General features: G+C 45.4%; 1 protein-coding gene across 1 annotated transcript in view; it reads right to left on the bottom strand.

The window, feature by feature from the left end:
* Positions 1–781: 781 nt before the first annotated feature.
* Positions 782–20,192, bottom strand: part of erf (Ets2 repressor factor) — a 38,436-nt gene continuing 19,025 nt past the window's right edge. The window contains exons 2-5 of the mRNA XM_079522809.1: positions 15,554–15,788; positions 9,957–10,069; positions 6,166–7,070; positions 782–6,022 (exon numbers count right to left, since the gene is read on the bottom strand). Coding sequence (XP_079378935.1) covers positions 5,336–6,022; positions 6,166–7,070; positions 9,957–10,069; positions 15,554–15,788 — 1,940 coding nt within the window. The 3' untranslated portion in view covers positions 782–5,335. The remainder of the gene's footprint in view (positions 6,023–6,165; positions 7,071–9,956; positions 10,070–15,553; positions 15,789–20,192) is intronic.

Below are 20,192 nucleotides of genomic sequence, written 5' to 3'. Positions count from 1 at the left end.
GCATTTTTATAGCATATTTTGATGCACAGAGTGCTTAGTCAAAGCGCTTACAATAGTGCATTCATTCATACATCAGGGAGGTGAAGCGGCAAACAGTCAACGCCTGCGTCCTCACTTCCCACTCCAATGGTGGCAAGCTACCATGCGAGGCACCGACCGACTCATTGGAGGCAATGTGGGGTCCCACGGATCATTGGACGACCTGCTCTACTTCCTGAGCCACAGCCGCCCCAATATCTACCATGGTCAAATGATTGCATTGAACAAAATGAATCTAATGTGGGATTAGCTGGCAGGTTCTACTTGTAAAACATTGCCTTGTACTTAACCCAGCAGCATCCACTGTTGATGACCATATAATTTGTGTAGTACAATGAATCCACCAGCCATTCTTCCATACTGTCCAAACAAGGCCAACTGGTGTTGTAACTGAGAAAGATGACTAGTGGTTTATATCTCATATCACAAATTATTCATGTGAAGTGTCTACTCTACGTCATGTTCTTCTGTACCAGCAATATAGTGCCAGGAGATAAACTCTTGACACACTTGATGCTGGTATGGCTTTGTCAGGCAGCATAGATAAAGCAATAGTAAATTACTCACCATTAAAAGCTTTATATTTAATAGCTTCGCTAGACGTGAAAAATAACCAGTCAAAGTGACAGTCATGCGGCCTAATACAGCATACTCATTTCACTTCCTAATGAATTAACATGTATAAGTGAATGACTAAAAGAGCAAGGAGACAACACAGTGAAATGAAGCCAGGAGAACTAGGTCCGTTTTTACCAGTTTTTTTGTGTTTCTTTAATGAACCCTGATTACACTTTTAATTACAAATGAAAGATGAAAAGATAAGGAGAGAAACAGAAGTACAGATGCTTCCCCCTATACATGACGAGCGCCAGTCTCTCCCTCTCTCTGTCCGTCCTTGCTCACCAGTGACCGTTTGCTAGCGAGGAGGACCGAGAGGAGATCTAAGGAGACGGTGAACATTTTTCAAATAATACAACGGTTAAACAATACAATACAATTTTTCTCCTTTTCTTTACAGAAATCCGCACCCCTCCAAAATGGAAAAAAATATATATACACGAGATCCAAGAAAAATAAAATACAAATGAGAAGTTTTTTTTTTCCTTTTTTTTTTAACAACAACGTGATGGGGTTATATGGACCCCCTCCCCTCTTCTTTTCTCCATGGTAACAAGGTTACTGGGTTAACCGGAGAGCTTTGGAAAACGATAATAGGCTTCTTGTGAAGTGATGTAGCAAAGCTAACTTGTATGACAGGAGGGAGATAAAACTAATTCATAACAACCAGATGATATTGGAGAAGAGGTGGGCCCTAGGCAAGGGGGTACAAAATTAATCAAAAAATAGTTAATGTTAATAATAGAATAATTACAATAGCAACAGTAATACATATTGGAAAATATATAAGAAAATTATAAAATAAAAAATAAAACGAGAATGAGACTGAGGGAAGTAATGTTGAGAAAAGGTTAAGTATTTTCTATCCGTCTTGTCATATTTGACAAGCCACTGTATGAATGAGGCTTACGGCAGTGCAGGCGCGACAGTTGTTATGGGATCAGACCTCAGTCAAATTGTATTTGACAGTGATTTTCTCCCTTGTGTCACAGATGGGTCGGGGTTGCGGCCAAAGAACAATTTAAACGGTTTCAGATACAGAAAAGTACACGTTGTTACTGAATTGACACTCAAAATACTTGTTTGTGATTGTCTAAACTTTCCATCACTGTTGCTGGTGTATGTGCAAACCGAACCCACCTGGGACGCAAGGTTAAAAAAATAAAATAAAAATAAAATAAAACTCAACCAGATTTCAGTTAATTACTCAGGATAGAGAGCCTGAAGAAATTATATATATTTTTATCTTAAAGAGCACTTTAATGCCCACTGGATGTCACCACATGAAACTGCACACATGGAAATTTAAGCTTTTTCCAAATGCTCTGGACTTATACCTAAGTCTGTTCAGGAATACAACTAAACCACTCCAGCCAAAACCTTATTTGACCATGCTTCTCTGAGCTGTGTTCAGTGGCTTTGTGTGTATATTCCGTTTGTTAAAGAAGGGTGTTTCACCACTCGCAACGAGTTGACTACCCACATCACGGGAAACCCCTCTCTCCACTCCTTTCCGAGGTTGTGTGATGTCATTTCCTGTGTGTGCGTGTGGTTTCTATGGTTACGCCGTCTACACAAGAGACAAGCGGGGGGTGTCTGATGTCGTATGTGTGAAGTCATGTTCCTTAACTCCAGCCACTGAGAGACCTCACTCTCTAACCATATAGCATGTCAGTGCGTTTTCTGTGCTTGTCTGTACATATTATGGGTAGGTCCTCTTCAGACCGATCCCCATGAACACAAAAGTTCACAAAGCTGCTTGAGGGAACAGTCAGTCCAAGCTTAAAAGTAAACTCCACCCATGTCCTTAACAGTAGTCCTAAGAGCCTCCAAGTCACCCTGCTTTGTGTTCCTTCTCTCCCCCCATTGAGGGGAAGAGGTTGTGACACACAGATGGACACCTGCTTAATGTCTGTGTGCAGTCCATCTACAGCCTGGGGCGTTCCAGGAACAACAAGCCCATTACCAGGTCCCCATTATGAGCTCAAAGCCTCAGTCTCCGTCTTTTATACAGAGCCTAGTGGGAATAGCTTGTGCAAACATTTCTTAGCATTTTTGAACTACTTGGGAGGCCCAGGTGGGTTTGGAGGGTAGTGAAAAGGGACGACGCATTGAGAATGTTAGGGGGGGGGGGGGGGGGGGGGGGGACCACAGTAAAGTATGCAAATGTACATGCTTTTCCGTGGCCGGCTTGCCTACCTGCCACGATGGGAATAGCACTGATGTGGTTTAGACCCAACCCACATGGTATGCCGCAGTGTAGTAAAAAAAAATAAAAAATGAAAACGTTATTTGTACATAATACTCAACCCACATTTGGTTACATGTTTGCAGAGTACACTGTCAATCATTTGTCCTGAACTCGCCCCGTCCTCCTTCCCCTGAATACACACAATACCTGCATTATTATTATTATACAACAACAAAAAACTACATATCTGAATTTGGTGGCTGGGAGAAGGCAGAGGCTGCATCATACTGATAATATATGCCTGATAACAATATATAACTTAGCCATTAAAAATAGTAGGCTTTTCCTGATTTGTATCAAATTACCGTACTGAAATATAACATTTGTTTTCCAATATATATTTCAATAAAATATATATGTATTTTTTTTACTTGTATGTCTCTTTTATAAAAAAGAAGGCAAGGTGGTACAGTCAGTGTGTGCGTCTGTCTGCATTGTTAAAACCTTAGCTTGGTGGGAGTAGGTCGTCACTGAAAATATATCTTAAAAGGCACAATCTTATATGGAATTCTTTGTTCATTAAAAAGGGGCAATATTTTGACCTTTTTTCTTACTCTCACTGATAAAATGGTCTTGTGGTTTAACATCTTACTCGAAGGTTCGCCTGAGTTAGCCTTGAGGCTCCACATTCATATCATGGTTCCCGCTCTCCGCAGACAAATCATCTCAGAATGGTCGAGTCCCTGTCCTCATAACATCATATAAACATGTTAGATACGGCTATCATCTCAACCACAACAGATAAAATAAAGAAAATAATTAAAAACCCCTCAGATCACGGCAAATGCCCTTAAAACCCAACCCCACCCAACCTCCCGAGGCCAGCCCCCAGGGTCCACAGCGAGCCCATGTCCCCGTTCCCCGTCTCCCCACTGCGGCGGGCCAAGCATCCAAAAATACTGTCCACGCTCCTTAAGAGGCACTAGTGTCCTTAGATGGAAGGAATACAAGTCTGTACAACAGTGGGGAGCAAAATAAAGGTATTGTACGCAAGAGCACACTGCCAGTCGCCTCAGCCTGCTCCCTCTTTTTCAAAGATTGTACCAAGTCACCGATAACGAGAGCACACACGCACACACATCTGAGTGGTGTACTCCGAGACGTGCCTCTCAAGGACCTGATGTTTCACATCAAACTTTGGGTCCAGTTTAAAATTGATGTCCATTAACTACAGGCTCTTCACCTTGATCCGAGTTCTTGATTTCCTAAAGACGACTTTGTGCCACGGCAGAAGAGACCAATGAAGTCTGAAAGATTCCGGCGGCTCGACTGTTCCATAAAATATATTAAGGCCTGACGGACATCTTTTCAAGGGTTTGGTTCAAGTGTACATTGGGATCACTCAATGGCCATGCTCGTGCTGCCACCATGGCCATGCTCGTGCTGCCTCCATGGCAAGTGTTCAATGTGGCAATGGGTAATGGAGAGATCATTATGGGCCACAGGAGGACATCAAAGTGAGGACCATTGCAAATCCCTCATTTGCAACGCCAGCTTGACTCCTGAATCTGTTCAGTTCATGCACATCTGCAGATGTATAGGTCAGTCAGAATTGTACATTGTGGGCTATGGGCAGAGGAAAGGATTATCAATAATGCCTAGTTGACAGAGAGCTCACTCCCCTCAACCCCAAAATAGTTGTTCACTCATAAAAAGGCCAGAACTGAAGAGTTCCTTTTTAGATTCACTCCTCAGTCCACAAGATCAGTTTGTCCAAGGTTCCACTTTGATCATTCAACTTGCAAACGACTGGTGGTGGTTGGGACAACGAAACCTCTGCGTTTTATTTTAAGTATCATTAAGGTCTGTTTGCATGTGTGTGTGTGTGTGTGGAGGTCAACTGAATCATAAAGGGTCAGCAATTCATTACATTTAATTTCAATTACTTAATACACTTGTAATTCATCCGTCTGGATTGAAAGACGAGATGAACAAGGCTTGCACTTTGGGATTGGACGATTGACAAATCCACACCGGCTAGATATGAAATATGGTGCACATTTACCAAGCTAGCAACCAAAGTACGTCCACTGAGAACATTTCCGATAATAGTGATGATAGAGCCCAAAAGGCATCCCTGACAGCTAAGAGACATTGGAAAGGCAGTGTCTAAGTGCCTTAGACACAAACGAAGGGATTAAAAATACAAGTCAGTAAATAGGCTAGGTATGGTTAATTTATTTCATACTAGTGTTTAAATCTGCAGCCATTCTATTCTGCCTGCTGTGTTTAAGTTGAATAAGGTGTCTTGGTTAAAAAAAAAGGCAATATGTCTCACCTCTCAACCTGTGAGGCTACATAGGCACTTTGTTTTTCTCAAAAAACCTGTGTGCGTGTGCATGTGTGTCTATGTTTAGCGAGTGTGTCGAGAACAATTCCAGAGCTGTGTTTGTATGCAAGTAGAGAACCCTGGTGTGTGTGTCTGTCTCAGCACCCTGTGTTTTCCAGAGAGAGTTGTGCCGTAGCTCTCTGTAGCTCGGAGCTTGATCTGCGCTGGGTGGGTGGAGGTGGCAACACCACCCCTAAGGTGACAGCTCCCCCTCTTCCTCCGTTCTCCACCTCTCCTCCTCTCCTCCTCTCAATGCCCTCTTCCCCCTGTTTCTCTGCCCGGACCTTCTTGTCCTCTGCCTCTTCCCTCTCTCCGTCAGCCTCCATCTTTTGGTCTTCACTCCAGCGGCGTTTGAAGCGCAGCTTGAGCGGGATGCAGCGGGTGCCGCCGGGGCTGATGGGAGATGACCCTGGACCCGGACTGGGCTCGCTCTTCAGGCTGGCAAGAGGGAACGCCGGGACGCCGCCCAGGAGCGGGGTGGCGGGTGTCTTGAACACGTCTTCGTCCTCCTCCAGGTCCTCAGAGTTGATGTGAGGTTGCCGCAGTGGGAGAGCAGGGTGGGGGTGGTGAGGAGGAGGAAGAGGCGCAGCGCCGTTGGTCTGGTGGTGGTGAGGATGATGATGGGGGTGGAGGCGGCGGTGGTGGGGGTGGAGGTAGTGAGAGGAATGGGTGAAGACGTCGCCTTCATCGTCCTCGTCGTTGTCGTGGTGACGAAGGTCCTCGTCCTCGCTGATGTCCGTCACCTCCACCTCCTCATCTGAATCGATGTCGGAGGTGGGCTCCACCTGGGGTCATACAAGCATTTAGAAAATAAAATTAGCTCCATTTAAGCATTTGCTTAACATTATTTTTAATAGAGACTGCACGCAATTGATTCACGCACTAACCGGAAAAATGTCACAACTTCTGCATCTTCCATTGATCTTACCTTGATCTTAGGAGGTCCCACAGCAGAGATCAGGCCTGAACCAGAGTAGGCAGAGGACTGGCTGGAGGAAGATGAGGAGCCTAGAGAAGCAGCCAATGTACTTCCTCCATCCCTCTGCTTGCGGCCCAGGGGTGGCGGCTGCAGCTTGAACTTGAACGGTGACGGGTGCTGCTGCGATGGCCCCTCCTCTCCTCCTCCTCCATGGTGCTGGCTCAGCGAATGGGAGAGTGGCAGGGGCGGAACGTGAAGGTGATGGGCAGCCGGCTTCTCTGGGGCGGGGCGGTGGGGCTGAGGGACGATAATGTTGGGGTAGTGGAAGAAGGCACGAGGACTGAGGTGATAGTTGTAGACGGACTGGTGGTGCGCCTGCAGGTAGCGCTTCATGTCCTCCTGGTTGAAGGAGAAGTGGGAGCCCAGCATGGGGGAGGAGAAAGACGGGGATGGGGTGTAGGGCAGGTGAGAGCCAGGGGTCATGGAGAGGCCCGGGGACAGATTGGGAGCCAGAGGGCCTCCGGGGCCCGGCAGTGGGGAGACGGGGAACGGGGACATGGGCTCGCTGTGGACCCTGGGGGCTGGCCTCGGGAGGTTGGGTGGGGTTGGGTAGACCCTGAACAGAGAGTCATGAGTGAGGCGGGGATGGATCTGCAGGCCCCTGTAGGCTCTCTCTGGGCCCCCTACGCCTCGATCATCTGCCCCCACGGCCTCCTCCAGCTCGGAGTTGGTGGAGGTGCCGTCGCTGCAGTCGCTGACAGAACCGCGTGCCATGCGGCGGGCCACGCTGCTGAACATGCCCGGGCTGCGCAGGTCCTCGTTGGGGGACAGCACCTCGGACGGAGTGGAGGGCGGGAAGCGGAAGTGGTTGCCTCCACTGGGTATAGGAGGGGCACTCTGGGGGACGCCACGACCTGCGAGAGAGAAAGAAAGAAATTAGTTGGGGACGAAGGAGGGTTAGGGACACGATTTTGGACGGGGATAATTGCATATATAAAAGAAAGTAGAGAGTGAAATCATGAATAAAGAACATATAAAGACCCTGAAATTGAGGAAAAGGCTAGGTGAAGGTGCAAGTGTATGTGTGCACCTATGTGTCACATAAACAACATTAAACTGAGAGTCAGTGACGTACAGAAAACAACTCTGGGACACACTAAAGCCTCGTTTATGCTTTCCGTATCTTCGCTCTCTAGGCCTGCAGCGAGTGGCGGGGAAGACAAGATAAAGGCAGGTTTGTCTGTTGCATCCGTTCGCATTAACTCCAGATCTTAGCTTGATGTAGGAACAGAGTCTAATTCAGGGGCAGTAGCGAGCCCCTACAACACACAGCAAACGGTAGAAGAAAGAGGAAAGACGTGCCGTGAGCAACAGTATACTGTATCGTCTATGATCATTTGCAGAGACGGCAGCTAAATCTGTCAATGAAAATTGTACATTTTATAGCATCTGTCGTAGTCCGAAGTGACTGTTAAACATGTTTTTCAATGTGTTTCGGCTGTTTCCCCAACAATTCACTCATCCTTCATCACCATCTCAACGGATCTTGGGATTGGGAAGGGGTCGGAGCTGGCGGGGGAAGCGTTGAAGAGGTGTACCAAATATTACGGTTCTGCTCAACTTCATGCAAATGAGAAGCATACTTAGCCAGGCGACAGCCAATAACCATGTAGCAACCATTTGAGCATTGAGTCAATGTCGAGTCGACACCACTTTAGAGGTGGACAGTTTAACCTGACTGCTGAATGCATTCACTAATATAGATATCAAATAATTAATCTAACAAGATATAAAATAGATTATTGTTGATTCATTTTACGACTAAATTGCATATTGCCGCTATCGAGTGGAAAACCTCATGTATCCATAACGTTACTTTTCAGGTTTAAAAAAAACAAACGGCAAAAGTAGCAGATCGACAAGCTCAAAATGTGTCAAACCCACGATGGACACACCCATGAAGAGCATCTACATGCCCACAGGCCTGAAGCATCGAGTCGAACAAGCGTGGCGCTCTCAGGTCACCGTAAGCCACGTGTTCCCTTCTCAGTTTCTCTCCATGTCTTTCCCTCGTTTTTCCTTTATTCTGCTTCCATAGATCTTCATCCCTCTCTTTTTTTTGCTCCTTCATGCTTTCTGTCTGCGTCTTCTCCTTCCTCCTGCCAGGGAGACTGTGGCACTGTGATACATTCTTGGCGTCCGAACACGTGCCAGGATTAAATATTGGAAAGTCATTTTGGCTGCCATCACAAACATGGGTTGGGTTGCCCCGTATTTTCCAGTAACACCAAGCATGTACGTGTGCGAGTGTGTAGCTGTGTGTGCATACGTAGCAGCTCTGCATGTAAAAATGTGGGTCGTCCTCACACATGATATTTGTGTGTGTGAGACTTGCGTGTGCACGCCAAAAAAGAAATTGTGGCTGCGTTGTGTGTGTTTCAGCACAGGGTGGCGTGCACGTGCGAGTGTGTGTGTGTAACCATCATATCACAACATGTCAGACTGGGAGCCACATCACAGGGTGACTATAATAAAATCTTCATGCTGCACTTATGTCACCCAGTATCCATTGCTCCATATGGCCTCTGTTTATACTGGGTGGCCAGGACTGGGACCGTGATACTGAGGGGGGAAAATACGAAGTGGGGGGGGAATAAACAGCGACGTGGCACTAGTCAAACTCTCCATTACGATGGATATATATTATCGTCATTAACCCATTTTGACCCGAGATCAGATTCTAAAAATGACTGTTTGAAAATGACAGTTTTCCGAAAAAGCTATGTTTCTATGTCAGTCGTTCTTTGATTTTTCAAAAATAGCAGACCTACAAGCTCGTAGCGCGCCACTCGGTGGCGCGCTATGAGCTTGTAGATCTGCTATTTTTCAATAGCTAAAGCATAACATAATGCTAACACCAAAAGAGGTTCCCGCCCAAAATGGGTTAATCCAAAATACCTTTTGTTTTAATTGCATGTCTCAACAGTTGTAGAGGGAACATCAACCAAAATCTTGCCGTTGTCGTACATTTGTCCAACGTCATTGAAACTCTACAGAACATGGGCGTACGGGTGGCGTAAAGTTCCTGCCCACCACTGTGGAGACCAGGGCTCCATCGCTCTACTGTGCATACAGCTTGGATGGACACATGCTCAGACATGGACAGAAGCGCAATTGGACATATTTGTGGGCGGGAAGCAGGGCAGGGAGGCAATCCTTTTAGCTGCCCTAGTGTCTGCTACAGTCTGGCCAGTGCCCCTGTTCAGCAGGGAGCAGAAGTAGCCCATCTACCTCCTGTTCTAGTGTGCAATGCATCCATGTATGTATACAAGTAAGACGCGCGAATGCGGGAAGCGAACGCAGCGCGTAAATTGCAATAACAATTAGAATAAATTACGTACTTTAAGGTTTTTTTTAAGTTCTCTTTTTAGTGTAAGTTTTTTTTTAAGTTAAGTTGTGTGTGTGTGTGTGTGTGTGTGTGTGTGTGTGTGTGTGTGTTTTGTGTGTGTGATACAGCTGCGCCCTCTGGTGGCGGGCGGGTGGTGTTACAGCGTGACACACAGACAGACACACACACACGTTCTGCTAGGTCTCCTAGTTAGTGCTCACTGCGTTCGCAATCACTGTGTTCGCAATGACTGTTGATGTGTATAGGTCAGTCACTGACTCAGTGTGTGGAGAGGACACATGATTTATAATAATGCTGTGTGAGGTTGTAGATTGCGTAATATTCAGTGCACATAGCCAAGTATAAACCATGGATAACTGTACAGCTATGTCATGTGTGCATGTTTACATACCAGTTCCCATGTCAATGAATGGGTAGTTGACCAGGACCAGTTTGTTGAAGTTGAATTTGTATGTAAACCTCTTCCCTTTGGTCTTATGCAGGATCCTCTTGTTGTAGTAGTATCTAAAAGAAAAATAAACCACATATAATATACAGTAGACAGCGGTCAACCTAGTTAACAGCTGTTTATAGGTTTTAACTTGGCTTTATTCAGAATTCCTTGAGGCGAAGCTATACAAACACATTGTAGGTCCCTGGAAATTTGAATGCTAATCTCCATCATCTTGAAATATGAATAGCTTTTAATAGTCAAGATTAATACATGATGTTGTGGTTAGGAGGCCCCAATAAGACCCATTTTAAGTCCCTTGGGTTCACATACTGTAAAGCATCAGAAAGTACAAAACGCCATGGAGACATTGACACATTTTCAAGATGAAATAGAAAACTTAGCAGAGCCCATGTGTCTTTAATTGTCTTGTAAGTCATTTGGATGTTATTTGTTTAGCGTTTGTTTTTATTAGATAATAATAAAAACTAGAGTAGCGTGACAGGAGAGACATGAAGAGACGGAGCGGATGATTTAGTGATGCAGTAAAGTGGTACAGTTGAAGTGTAAACAAAGGAGCAACAGAGGTCCTGAAAACGGAATCAAAGATGAAGAGGAAAGAAAGAGAAAGGGACGAGACAGAGGAAACAAACAAGGAGAAAACAGGAAAGCAATGGGATGAGTAAACGACAGTAAAACTGTGGTATGAATAATTCAAACCTCATCGGTGCGGTAATGTCACATAACCTCTTTTATAATTCTCTGATCATTAGTGTTAATGGATAGCCGCCTCCATTGCGAAAAGTGCCTCATGCCTAATCTATACTCCACCGTACGACAGTGTCATGGGCCAAGAATATCAGATGTATGAGTTCACAACACGTTGCAGAGGCAGCATGCCGTGAGCTTCTAAATCTGTTATGTTTGGCAAGGTGGCACTGTGGTACGAGGAAGTATGAATCAGACTTAGTCATCTCAAATGATAGAATATACTAAGTGGTCCAGAGGCAGGAAGAGTAGGTCACTCACCATCAGCAAAATGGCACATCTCTGACTAATAGCATAACCCATTAAAACCGGCAGAGCAGATTTTAGCATTGGCCATTCAAAAATAGCAGCTATACAAGCTCGCAGCGCATCACTTTGTGCCGCGGTGCGAGCTTGTACATCTGCTTTTTGGAAGATTTTCGGAAAAATCTCCAACTGAAGATTCTACCGATTTTGAAAGCACTTGTAGAATCAGCCTCAGTTCTTAATGGGATAGAGCCCTAATTAGGTTTGTCATACGACTGCTTGCATGGAGGCTTGAAGCACCCGGCTCTCTCTGGTGGAGATGAAAGCGGTGCTCTTCATTCATCGTACATGACTGCTTCGGTCGGTGTGAATAGAGTGCGGTATACGGCAGAACAGAGTAAAGTAGTTTTGACTGGCTGAACAGGAAGTTCTTTTAGCCGTGTGTGACTCAGTAAGTGAAGGACCTCTCTACCCTCAAAGCCCACCTGCTGCTGTCAGAGAGATGATTACTCACTCACTCACTCACATGTACACCAGCCCCATATGTGACTACGGTCCCTACGCTCATTCTGTAGCTCCGAGATGAATTCACACCGTGAGAGCCTTCAGCCACGTTTCAGAACCGGTGCATGGTTTCCACAAGGAACGTTGCTTACCCTTTTCTGCACATGGTTCTCAAAAAGTAATGGTCCGATGAGCTAAACAAATGTTTACTTTAGAAGTGGCCTGTGCCGTGGCTCAGTGGTCCAGGCACCTTGGCCGGTAGTCCAAATCTGGCAGTTCAACTCTGGGTTCAACTCCCGAGCCCGACGGCCTTTAAACACTCGCAGACAGCTTACTGTCTGAGAGTGTTTAAATCGCTTGTTTAGTCATCCGCTTCCATGTTTTTCAAGGAAGTTGTGAGCATTAGCGCCTCACCTGGTCGAATGAGGAATTAGATTTTCCAACTGACCAGTTCAGTCAACATTTGACCAGACGTAACTTGATTTTCTTGTCCGCTTCTAAAGTAAAATGAGTTTAGCTCATTCTCGGACCTTTACTTTTTGGATACGATGTGCAGAAAACATTCCTAATGGAAACAAACGGCTAAAGGCTCGCACGGTGTGACTTCATCTCGGAGCTACAGAATGAGCGTAGGGACTGAAGTCACATATTGGGCTAGTGTACACACTCGGCACAACAAGGCCGAAATACATGAAAAAGAAAAAACATCCGCACACCATCTTAAAAAGCAGTGAAAAACTTTAATAAAGGGAAACAGCAACGTTTCGGCCTATGCGGCCTTCATCAGGCTTAGCGTGATGAAGGCCGCATTGAAGGCCTTCAGCGGCCACAGCAACGTTTCGGCCTATGTGGCCTTCATCAGGCTTAGCGTGATGAAGGCCGCATTGAAGGCCTTCAGCGGCCACAGCAACGTTTCGGCCTATGCGGCCTTCATCAGGCTTAGCGTGATGAAGGCCGCATTGAAGGCCTTCAGCGGCCACAGCAACGTTTCGGCCTATGTGGCCTTCATCAGACTTAGCGTGATGAAGGCCGCATTGAAGGCCTTCAGTGGCCACAGCAACGTTTCGGCCTATGTGGCCTTCATCAGGCTTAGCGTGATGAAGGCCGCATAGGCCAAAACGTTGCAGTTTCCCTTTATTAAAGTTTTTCACTACTGCATTTGACGACAGTGTGCGGGTGTTTTCTTTTTCATGACGCCGGGCACTTAGTTGTCCCTCTCCTACGCATCTGTTGCCTGTAGGTGTGCAAAAGCACACCTACAGGCTTTTAGAGGTATAATACATGCCCACACAAACGTGGACAAAATAATATACAGGCACCCGTACAGTATGCAGACATACATTTGCACACATACATCATTCACACACATAGTGGGCAAGAGGCCAAGAAATGCGCACACACAGAACTACATCAGTATCACAGACCCAGACTCGCATACGGGCTCAAGCTTGCTCTGGGCCTTTGAAGAGCATTTGAACTCACTTCAAATAAAAGTAGAAAGGACTTCTACTGTACAGTATATATATATTATACCACAGCTCATTTCTCTCTCACACACACACACACACACTTCAAAGTGTGTGCAATATGAATCAACTTAACAATTAAGGGGTGTAAGGCTTTTGCTCTGTGATTTCAGAATGAATTAAGAGCTTCATTGGTATAGGGAGTTTGAAGCCATGTTTAACTGCAGCTGGGGGTCCGTTTGAAATGATGTTCCTTTAGGGTACCATTAAATCAATTGCGATTCAAAACGTTTCTACTTTTAGATACAATGCAGAATTTATTTGAGGAAGGTTGACATATAGCGAGTGTTCGGTGTGTGTGCACGCGCGTTGATTAGGCAGTGTAACAAGTCATCACCATAGTGAGCTATGTGGGGGGGGGGGGGGGGGGGGGGGGGGGGCTTACACCGAGGAGTCACTGTGTGTGTGTCTGTCAGTGTTTCTTTGTACAAAGATGATAAGAAAACAGACGGAGTGAAAATAAAACATCTCAGTATCCCACATGTGCTGCACAGAGGGACATGGTGGTGTGCCTGTGTGTGCGTGTGCATGTGTCTATTTTAGCTGTCTCACTAGCAGAGGTTCTGTGAGACACACAAGTCATGAAAAAAGAAAAGGAAAACTTCATCTCTTCGTCCTTTCATCTCCCTTCGTTGAATTAGGATGTGTTTTATTAGATCCTGTACAGTGGAGAGGGAGAAGAGCGAGACGCTACATGACCACTTTCCTCAGTTCATTCCCCTGCACTCGGTTCTTTGATGCCTTGTGTTGTTGTGTCCGTTTTATTGATTGCCGTTCTTAGTCTGTTAAGAGCAAGTGCGACGTGGTATTGCTTTTGCTGTGAATCTAATTTCCCATTTGGGGACTGTAAAAAAAAAAAAGCACTGTGATGTGGAAAAAGTGATGAAACAGACTTCTATTCAATAAGACAAAGTGGCGTGACAGCACACTCCCTCTTTTCTGTTACTGAAGTGTGCATGCCCTGTACTGGACCCGTGCAGGAACCAAATAGGTTAAAACAATCAAAGGATATTTCTGATACCGCGCACATACCCACACACTTATCTCAACTCAATCCATGGCTCTCTATCACTCTATCTTGCTGTCTACTACGGACACACACACTCTCTCACACTCATCCCGGTTCATCTGAGGTTCAAACTTCCTAGTTCCGACAAATAACATATGCACGCTCACACATACACCCCTTGTCCTTTACCTAGGCAATTTGTAGTTTATCATAGTTCATTCAAAGTTCAACTCTTCCAGGTCCCACCTTGTCAACGGCGTGCACGCACACATCGTTTCCTCTCCTTCACCTTTGCGTTTAAAGTTCTTGCCTTTGCTACAAAGTACAAACCACAAATGCATGCGCACATACACACCTTATCTTGTCTCATCTTTTTTGCCCTGCTACCCTTATCGCAATTGATGTGGTGTATGCTTCCTGATGCCCTGTCAAACTCACACCCCCCCTTCTCCGTTACCTGAATGGCCCACTGATTTGTGGTTAATGTCATGCCTTGCAACAAACCACACATCCAACTTTCTACAAGAGAGCTTATTCTTCTCAATCAATCTCTCACACACACACTTTTCTTGTCCAATTCTTCAACTCAAACGCACAGATGACAATGTTGTATTATATTTGAACTGAACTGAGTTACATGTGCCGACTCCCTCTCCCCCCACCCCCCGGTGACTTTCTGGAGTTTACTGGCAGCCACATTCATGCTGCCTGTCTGACCTCATTTTACTGTATGTATTTGAACGGAACCTTTCCATGTTGTCATGCTACATTGAAAGCACCTGTTCAACCCTCAGTTGTCAGTCCATCATTGTCATTTCCTGACAAATGCTCCGTCTCTCAGATCTCCCTCACGTTGAGTTAGCTGAGCTCACTGTGATTGATCCAATTGTTACACGTCCAATACATGCAGGTATAAGTTGAGACTGTCGAGAAAGGAACATGACAAAGGCTCAAAACAGACGACGGTATGGAGGGATCAAAAGAGGGGAGTGAAATGTGAGATCAAATAGCAAGTGGATTGTGTGAAGTTACAAGGATGGAATGAATGGTATTAAAAAGAATCCTTCCATCCTTCTTCCACCTGGACTCTGTTCTCTCCTTCATTCTCACCTAGAAGCACGAGTGATGTAATTTAACTATGATGGCACAGCATGAGGTTTTAGGACACATGGGTTTAAGTGCAGTTATAATGTCAGTCAACGTCAGGGCCGCACGTGTGTTTGTTGTACAACACGCATGTTGGAGGCTACAGCAGCTGCTTCTGGCTGACATTGTACAAATCAAAACGCAAATGGCGGGAAACTATGCAAAAGAAATGACCAGAGAAACTCTGGTCTGATAACAAGATCAGATTTCACTGACAAACAATACAACCTGATGTTTATAAAGTATGACATGCAAACATTTGACCCTGTTAATCCGAGATATGATAATGAACCCATCTTATTTTTTTCGGAAAAATGAAAAGAATGACTGATCTAGACAGTGAAGAGGGACCCTCTCACCTTAGCGCACGGCTGAGCTTGTCGTAGTTCATCTGGGGTTTGCACTTCCTGGCGCCCCACAGACGGGCCACCTCATCCGGGTCCTTGATGACGAACTCGCCGTAGTCACCCTGCCAGGCGATGACATCGTGGTACTCCTCCTTCCGCAACAACTCCAGGATGAAGTGCCACAGCTGGATCTGCCTGGAACCCGGGCTCGACTCCGGTTTATAGGCCCAATCTGGAAAGGCGAACCCTAGGGCAGGAGGGAGGGAGAGATTCAGTGACCGAGGGTGGTTGTCAGGTGAATTTGAGGATAGGGAACAGTCCAAAGTGGAATAATCAGGACATTTTTTAATGCTTTTATAAATGTATTACTATTCTCAGGTGACGCTAATGTTACCACAGGAGGAACAGTTAATAGATGACAGAGAGGGGGTTTCTATGCATTTGAAGAATCACTACCTTGTGTTGTTCTTGTAAATGGCTCTGGATTAAGAGCGTCTGCTAAATGCCTAAGACTGGAGACTGAAGGTTGTGGGAGAGGGCCAGTCTGTTGAGTGGGGGTTCGGGGAGATGATAGTGTGAGCATATTAGGGCTAAAAGTCTTCTCAGAGCTCCGCAGTCAAATCAAAGCTGGGCTATCGTTATCAAAGCTGGGGAATCAACGCTAATAGGCCAACTAAACAGGCCTTGAAACTCTTCAAGACAAAATATAGCTGAGCTTTTATGACTGCTGCAAGTCCACACACAGAAATGATATAAACATTCACACAGTAGGAACATGGCCTATGTACAGCCAGTGTGAGAACCTGACTGTATTTAGGTGATTTTCTGCACAGTACACACAACCTATGTATAAACACAATGGCACACACAGGCGCGCACACACACACACACACAGGCACACACACGCACACGCACACACACACACACACACACACACACACACACACACACACACACACACACACACACACACACACACACACACACACAGTAAAGCTGTGGCTTGCAGTAAAAGACTCAACACCATTTCAACACAAAGCTGAAAACGCACGCATGTGTACACACACACTCTCATTAGGACCAGATGTGCTTTGGCAGTAAGGCTGAGAATGCTGAGAGTGGGAAACATATGGGCATGCTGCAACAATACAGTGTGTGTGTGTATTTATAATAAAGACGCACAATATATAGACTAAATACCAGTGCTACAATCGGTTTCCCACAGTGAAACAAAGTACGGCCATATCTATATGAAAGCCACAGTGAACCGTTAACAACGATAGGGCGATGTGTTGAAGGCTTTAATACTACAGTAGCTGTTTTGACCTGGCAGGGTTTGGAGAGGTACTAAAAGGTCACACTTGGGCATACTACTGTATAGAGGACTGAGATGCATCCACGTTTTTCCATCACCTTACACTTTCAGTCAGAGAAGTACTATCCAGAGATTGGCTATGACCTCTGAACATATGTCTATGATTTCAGTGTAGCGGCAGCCATGCATCAGTTTATGGATACAAATGACAGTTCATTCTGAAAACATCTCTTATCCAGGGTAAGTTTGCTTAGCACAAATAATTGTTCAGCAACGTCCTGCTACCCCTGTGAGCTGCCCAGTACAACCAGTCTAATAATGTTGGCCACTGAGCAGCTACACTGGAGCTGTTGGGAGGCAAGTGCCTTGCTCAAGGGCAATGAAACAGTCAGTATTGAGAGAGGGGTAAGTGTTGCTCCCCCAGAGAGATTATTTTCTGGCTGTCTGGGGGTCCAAACCGGTAGCATTCCAGCCACAAGCGAGCAAGTAATTGGGACTTTTTCTGCTGTGATCCACCTTCTAAACCGAAGTTCAACCAACATCCCGGCCCCTCACGGATCTATGTAGCCATGGTCCTGTGTTGAAGTAAAAACAGTGAACTAGTCCCAAATCAGCTCCCTAAAAAGCTGAGCTGTGTAGGGCAAGATGCACAGCAAAGAGTTATACAGCAAATGCATTACTTTAAAATCAAACAGCTGTTGGCCAGTCAACCTGCAACTCTCCCTTTTAAACATCTTATTCCAGTTGTAAAAGGCATGCGGTCATAGCTGACCACTGAGCAACTGTGCGGCACATAGTGCCTTGCTCAAGGGCCTAGCGATGGTAGCCCCATGATTTTCCCAGTTGTTCTGGGGATTTGAAAAACCTAACAAGTCAAAAGACCAGTTGTGACAGCCACGCCATGTATTGCGACTACAGAGAAGAAATTAAAAGGTTAAATTTCAAAACACAAATCCACTTTGAGGGAAAAAGGTTATCTGATGCTTCAGTTATTTATACAGATACACGTTTTAACTCTGATCCCGGTGATTAGGCCCAGAGTAACTTGCTAAATCTAATTAACACATTCCGTGCGTTATAGCCTAATATAACATGCCACGGTCACTGCCGGTATTGTTTAATTACCTTTGGAGCATACGCCGAAGTATTTACGCCTTTGATCCATGAAAATCCCCCTGAACATAGTCCCATGGTTTGTTACCTCGCCGGAAAATAATCCACCGTCGTGATGCGGAAGAACAACAAACGGTAATGGTGGATGGATCCAAGCATAAAACCCTGTTCACTTGCATTGAACTCATTTCCCCAGAAGCCCTTGCTGCCTTGCAGCAGGTTTTTCATAGCCTGGCTCCAGCCCCTGAATCGCTAGCCACGCCCATTAAAAAAATATATTCAGGCGATTCAGGGTCTGGTGACGCTCTCGAAGGAGGTCTGAGACTCGGTTGGAAATCTGACCGACGAATCAGCGTCGTTTCAACTCGATGACGTCAAAACAACAGCGCCGTCCAGACACAAACAAACATGGCTGCGCCAGTAGCATAGCAACTTATGCTACTCTTTTGGTGTCACATTTAGCTTCATACTGGGTGAAAGTCTTTCAAAAAATTATTTTTTCGCTCGAAAATGTTAGTTACAATGACATTGAGTTGACGTGTTTTTTTTTTTTGGTAACTGTTGCATAATCGCAATTTCGCACTCGAGTCCCATGCCCCGGCCATTTAGCTCTGTCCCCCCCCGCTGACATGCCCTCAACCACGGCTAAGTTCAGCCTGCTGCGGTCGGAGCCTTGTCATCTGCTTTGCTACTATTGTGATTGGTTAAGGGTGAACCAATCGCCGAAGACTGCCTCTTTGTCAACGCCCATCTCAGAAACGGCGGTAGTAGGGAGGGCTTTCAGACTGAATAATGGAGTGAAACGAAATGAAAATTCAGGCTGAGTGTCAGGCTAGGTTTTTCATTCAAGTCATTACAAAACTAAAATGACGAATTAAACATAAAACAAATAGCGGGTTTAGCATATTACGCAGGAAAGACATAAGGCGTGAATAGCGGGTTACACAGGGAAGCCGTTAAGCGCTGTATACACTTACAGGGAATCTTCAGGGAAAAAGGAACCTTCAGGAAGTTGACAAGCCACAACGCCCACGACTGCATTTGGGCATGTTTTTTTACTTTCAAAACAATATTATTGCAACATATGGGTTTGTTTTGTGAAAATACATTATGTGAATCAATATCTGAGCTTTGTATCAATTTAAAAAATGGTTTATATTACGCATACATCATTCTAAGGTCTTCTAAGGTCCATCCACTCCGCCTTTGGCATCTGTATTTCAATGAGTGGATATCTCGATAGAGTCCTGCCACATGCGATCTGAACTACTTGTATTGTGAGTGTGCGGGAAGGGGCCAGAGAAGAGACAGCAAAGGGCTGTGTGGGATAGCTGATAATAGCTATTTGAAGGCAGATTACTAATAAGTCTCTAGCATATGATTCATACAGAAGACAATAAGGCCGTTATAACAGGGGATGGTTGGGCCTCGAGACCAGACTCTGGTCTCAGTGCTAACACACAAAAACAGACAGTCGTGAGATATTTACAAATCCACAGGAGAACACACACTCGTCATGACTACGGATGACAACACAGAGAATACACAAAAGTGGTGTAATACTTCACGGTGGGTGAGTTACTATGTACATGTACGTGCGCATGTGAGGTACAAAAACACAACGTAGGTTTGTGAGGAGGTAAGTGGGTTCATGCGTGGGCAGCACAAAGCACATACTGCAGACAAAGAACACGGGAATAGTAACCATGCCCACTGTGTACGTGTGTGTGTGTGTGTGTGTGTGTGTGTGTGTGTGTGTGTGTGTGTGTGTGTGTGTGTGTGCACGCTCGCGTACGTGCATGTGATGTGTGCACTGCATGTCCCTGCTGACTTGTACCCCGTTTGTCATTCAGCTTTCAGATTCCGTCTTCTTCCCCTTCACAATGCCACCATCGTTTCTTCCCTTTTCTTTCTGTCCCTCTCTCGCTCCCACTCTCGACACTCTGCGTCTCCTAGCAACCAAAGCTTTTAGCACTAAGAATAAATGTCTGAGTCACGACAAATATGATCGGTCACAAAATGTTGGGAGAATGGGTTTTTATTTCCTGGCCCTGAATGTTTGTGGCATATTAGAGAGCTCTCTCTCCCCCTCTCTAAAGGCTGGATTCATGTCCTTGTTTACAGTGGAGAGGACGTGCTGTGGCATATTCCCTAAATATATTCACATTTTGACTGGAATGACTTATATAGCAGACTTATCAACTGTGGCAAAAAAAGTACGTA

This window comes from Electrona antarctica, assembly GCF_951216825.1.
Source record: "Electrona antarctica genome assembly, chromosome: 15".
NCBI lineage: Eukaryota > Metazoa > Chordata > Actinopteri > Myctophiformes > Myctophidae > Electrona > Electrona antarctica.
Note: the sequence above shows the minus strand (reverse complement) of the source record. Positions and strands in the feature narration are given on the sequence as shown.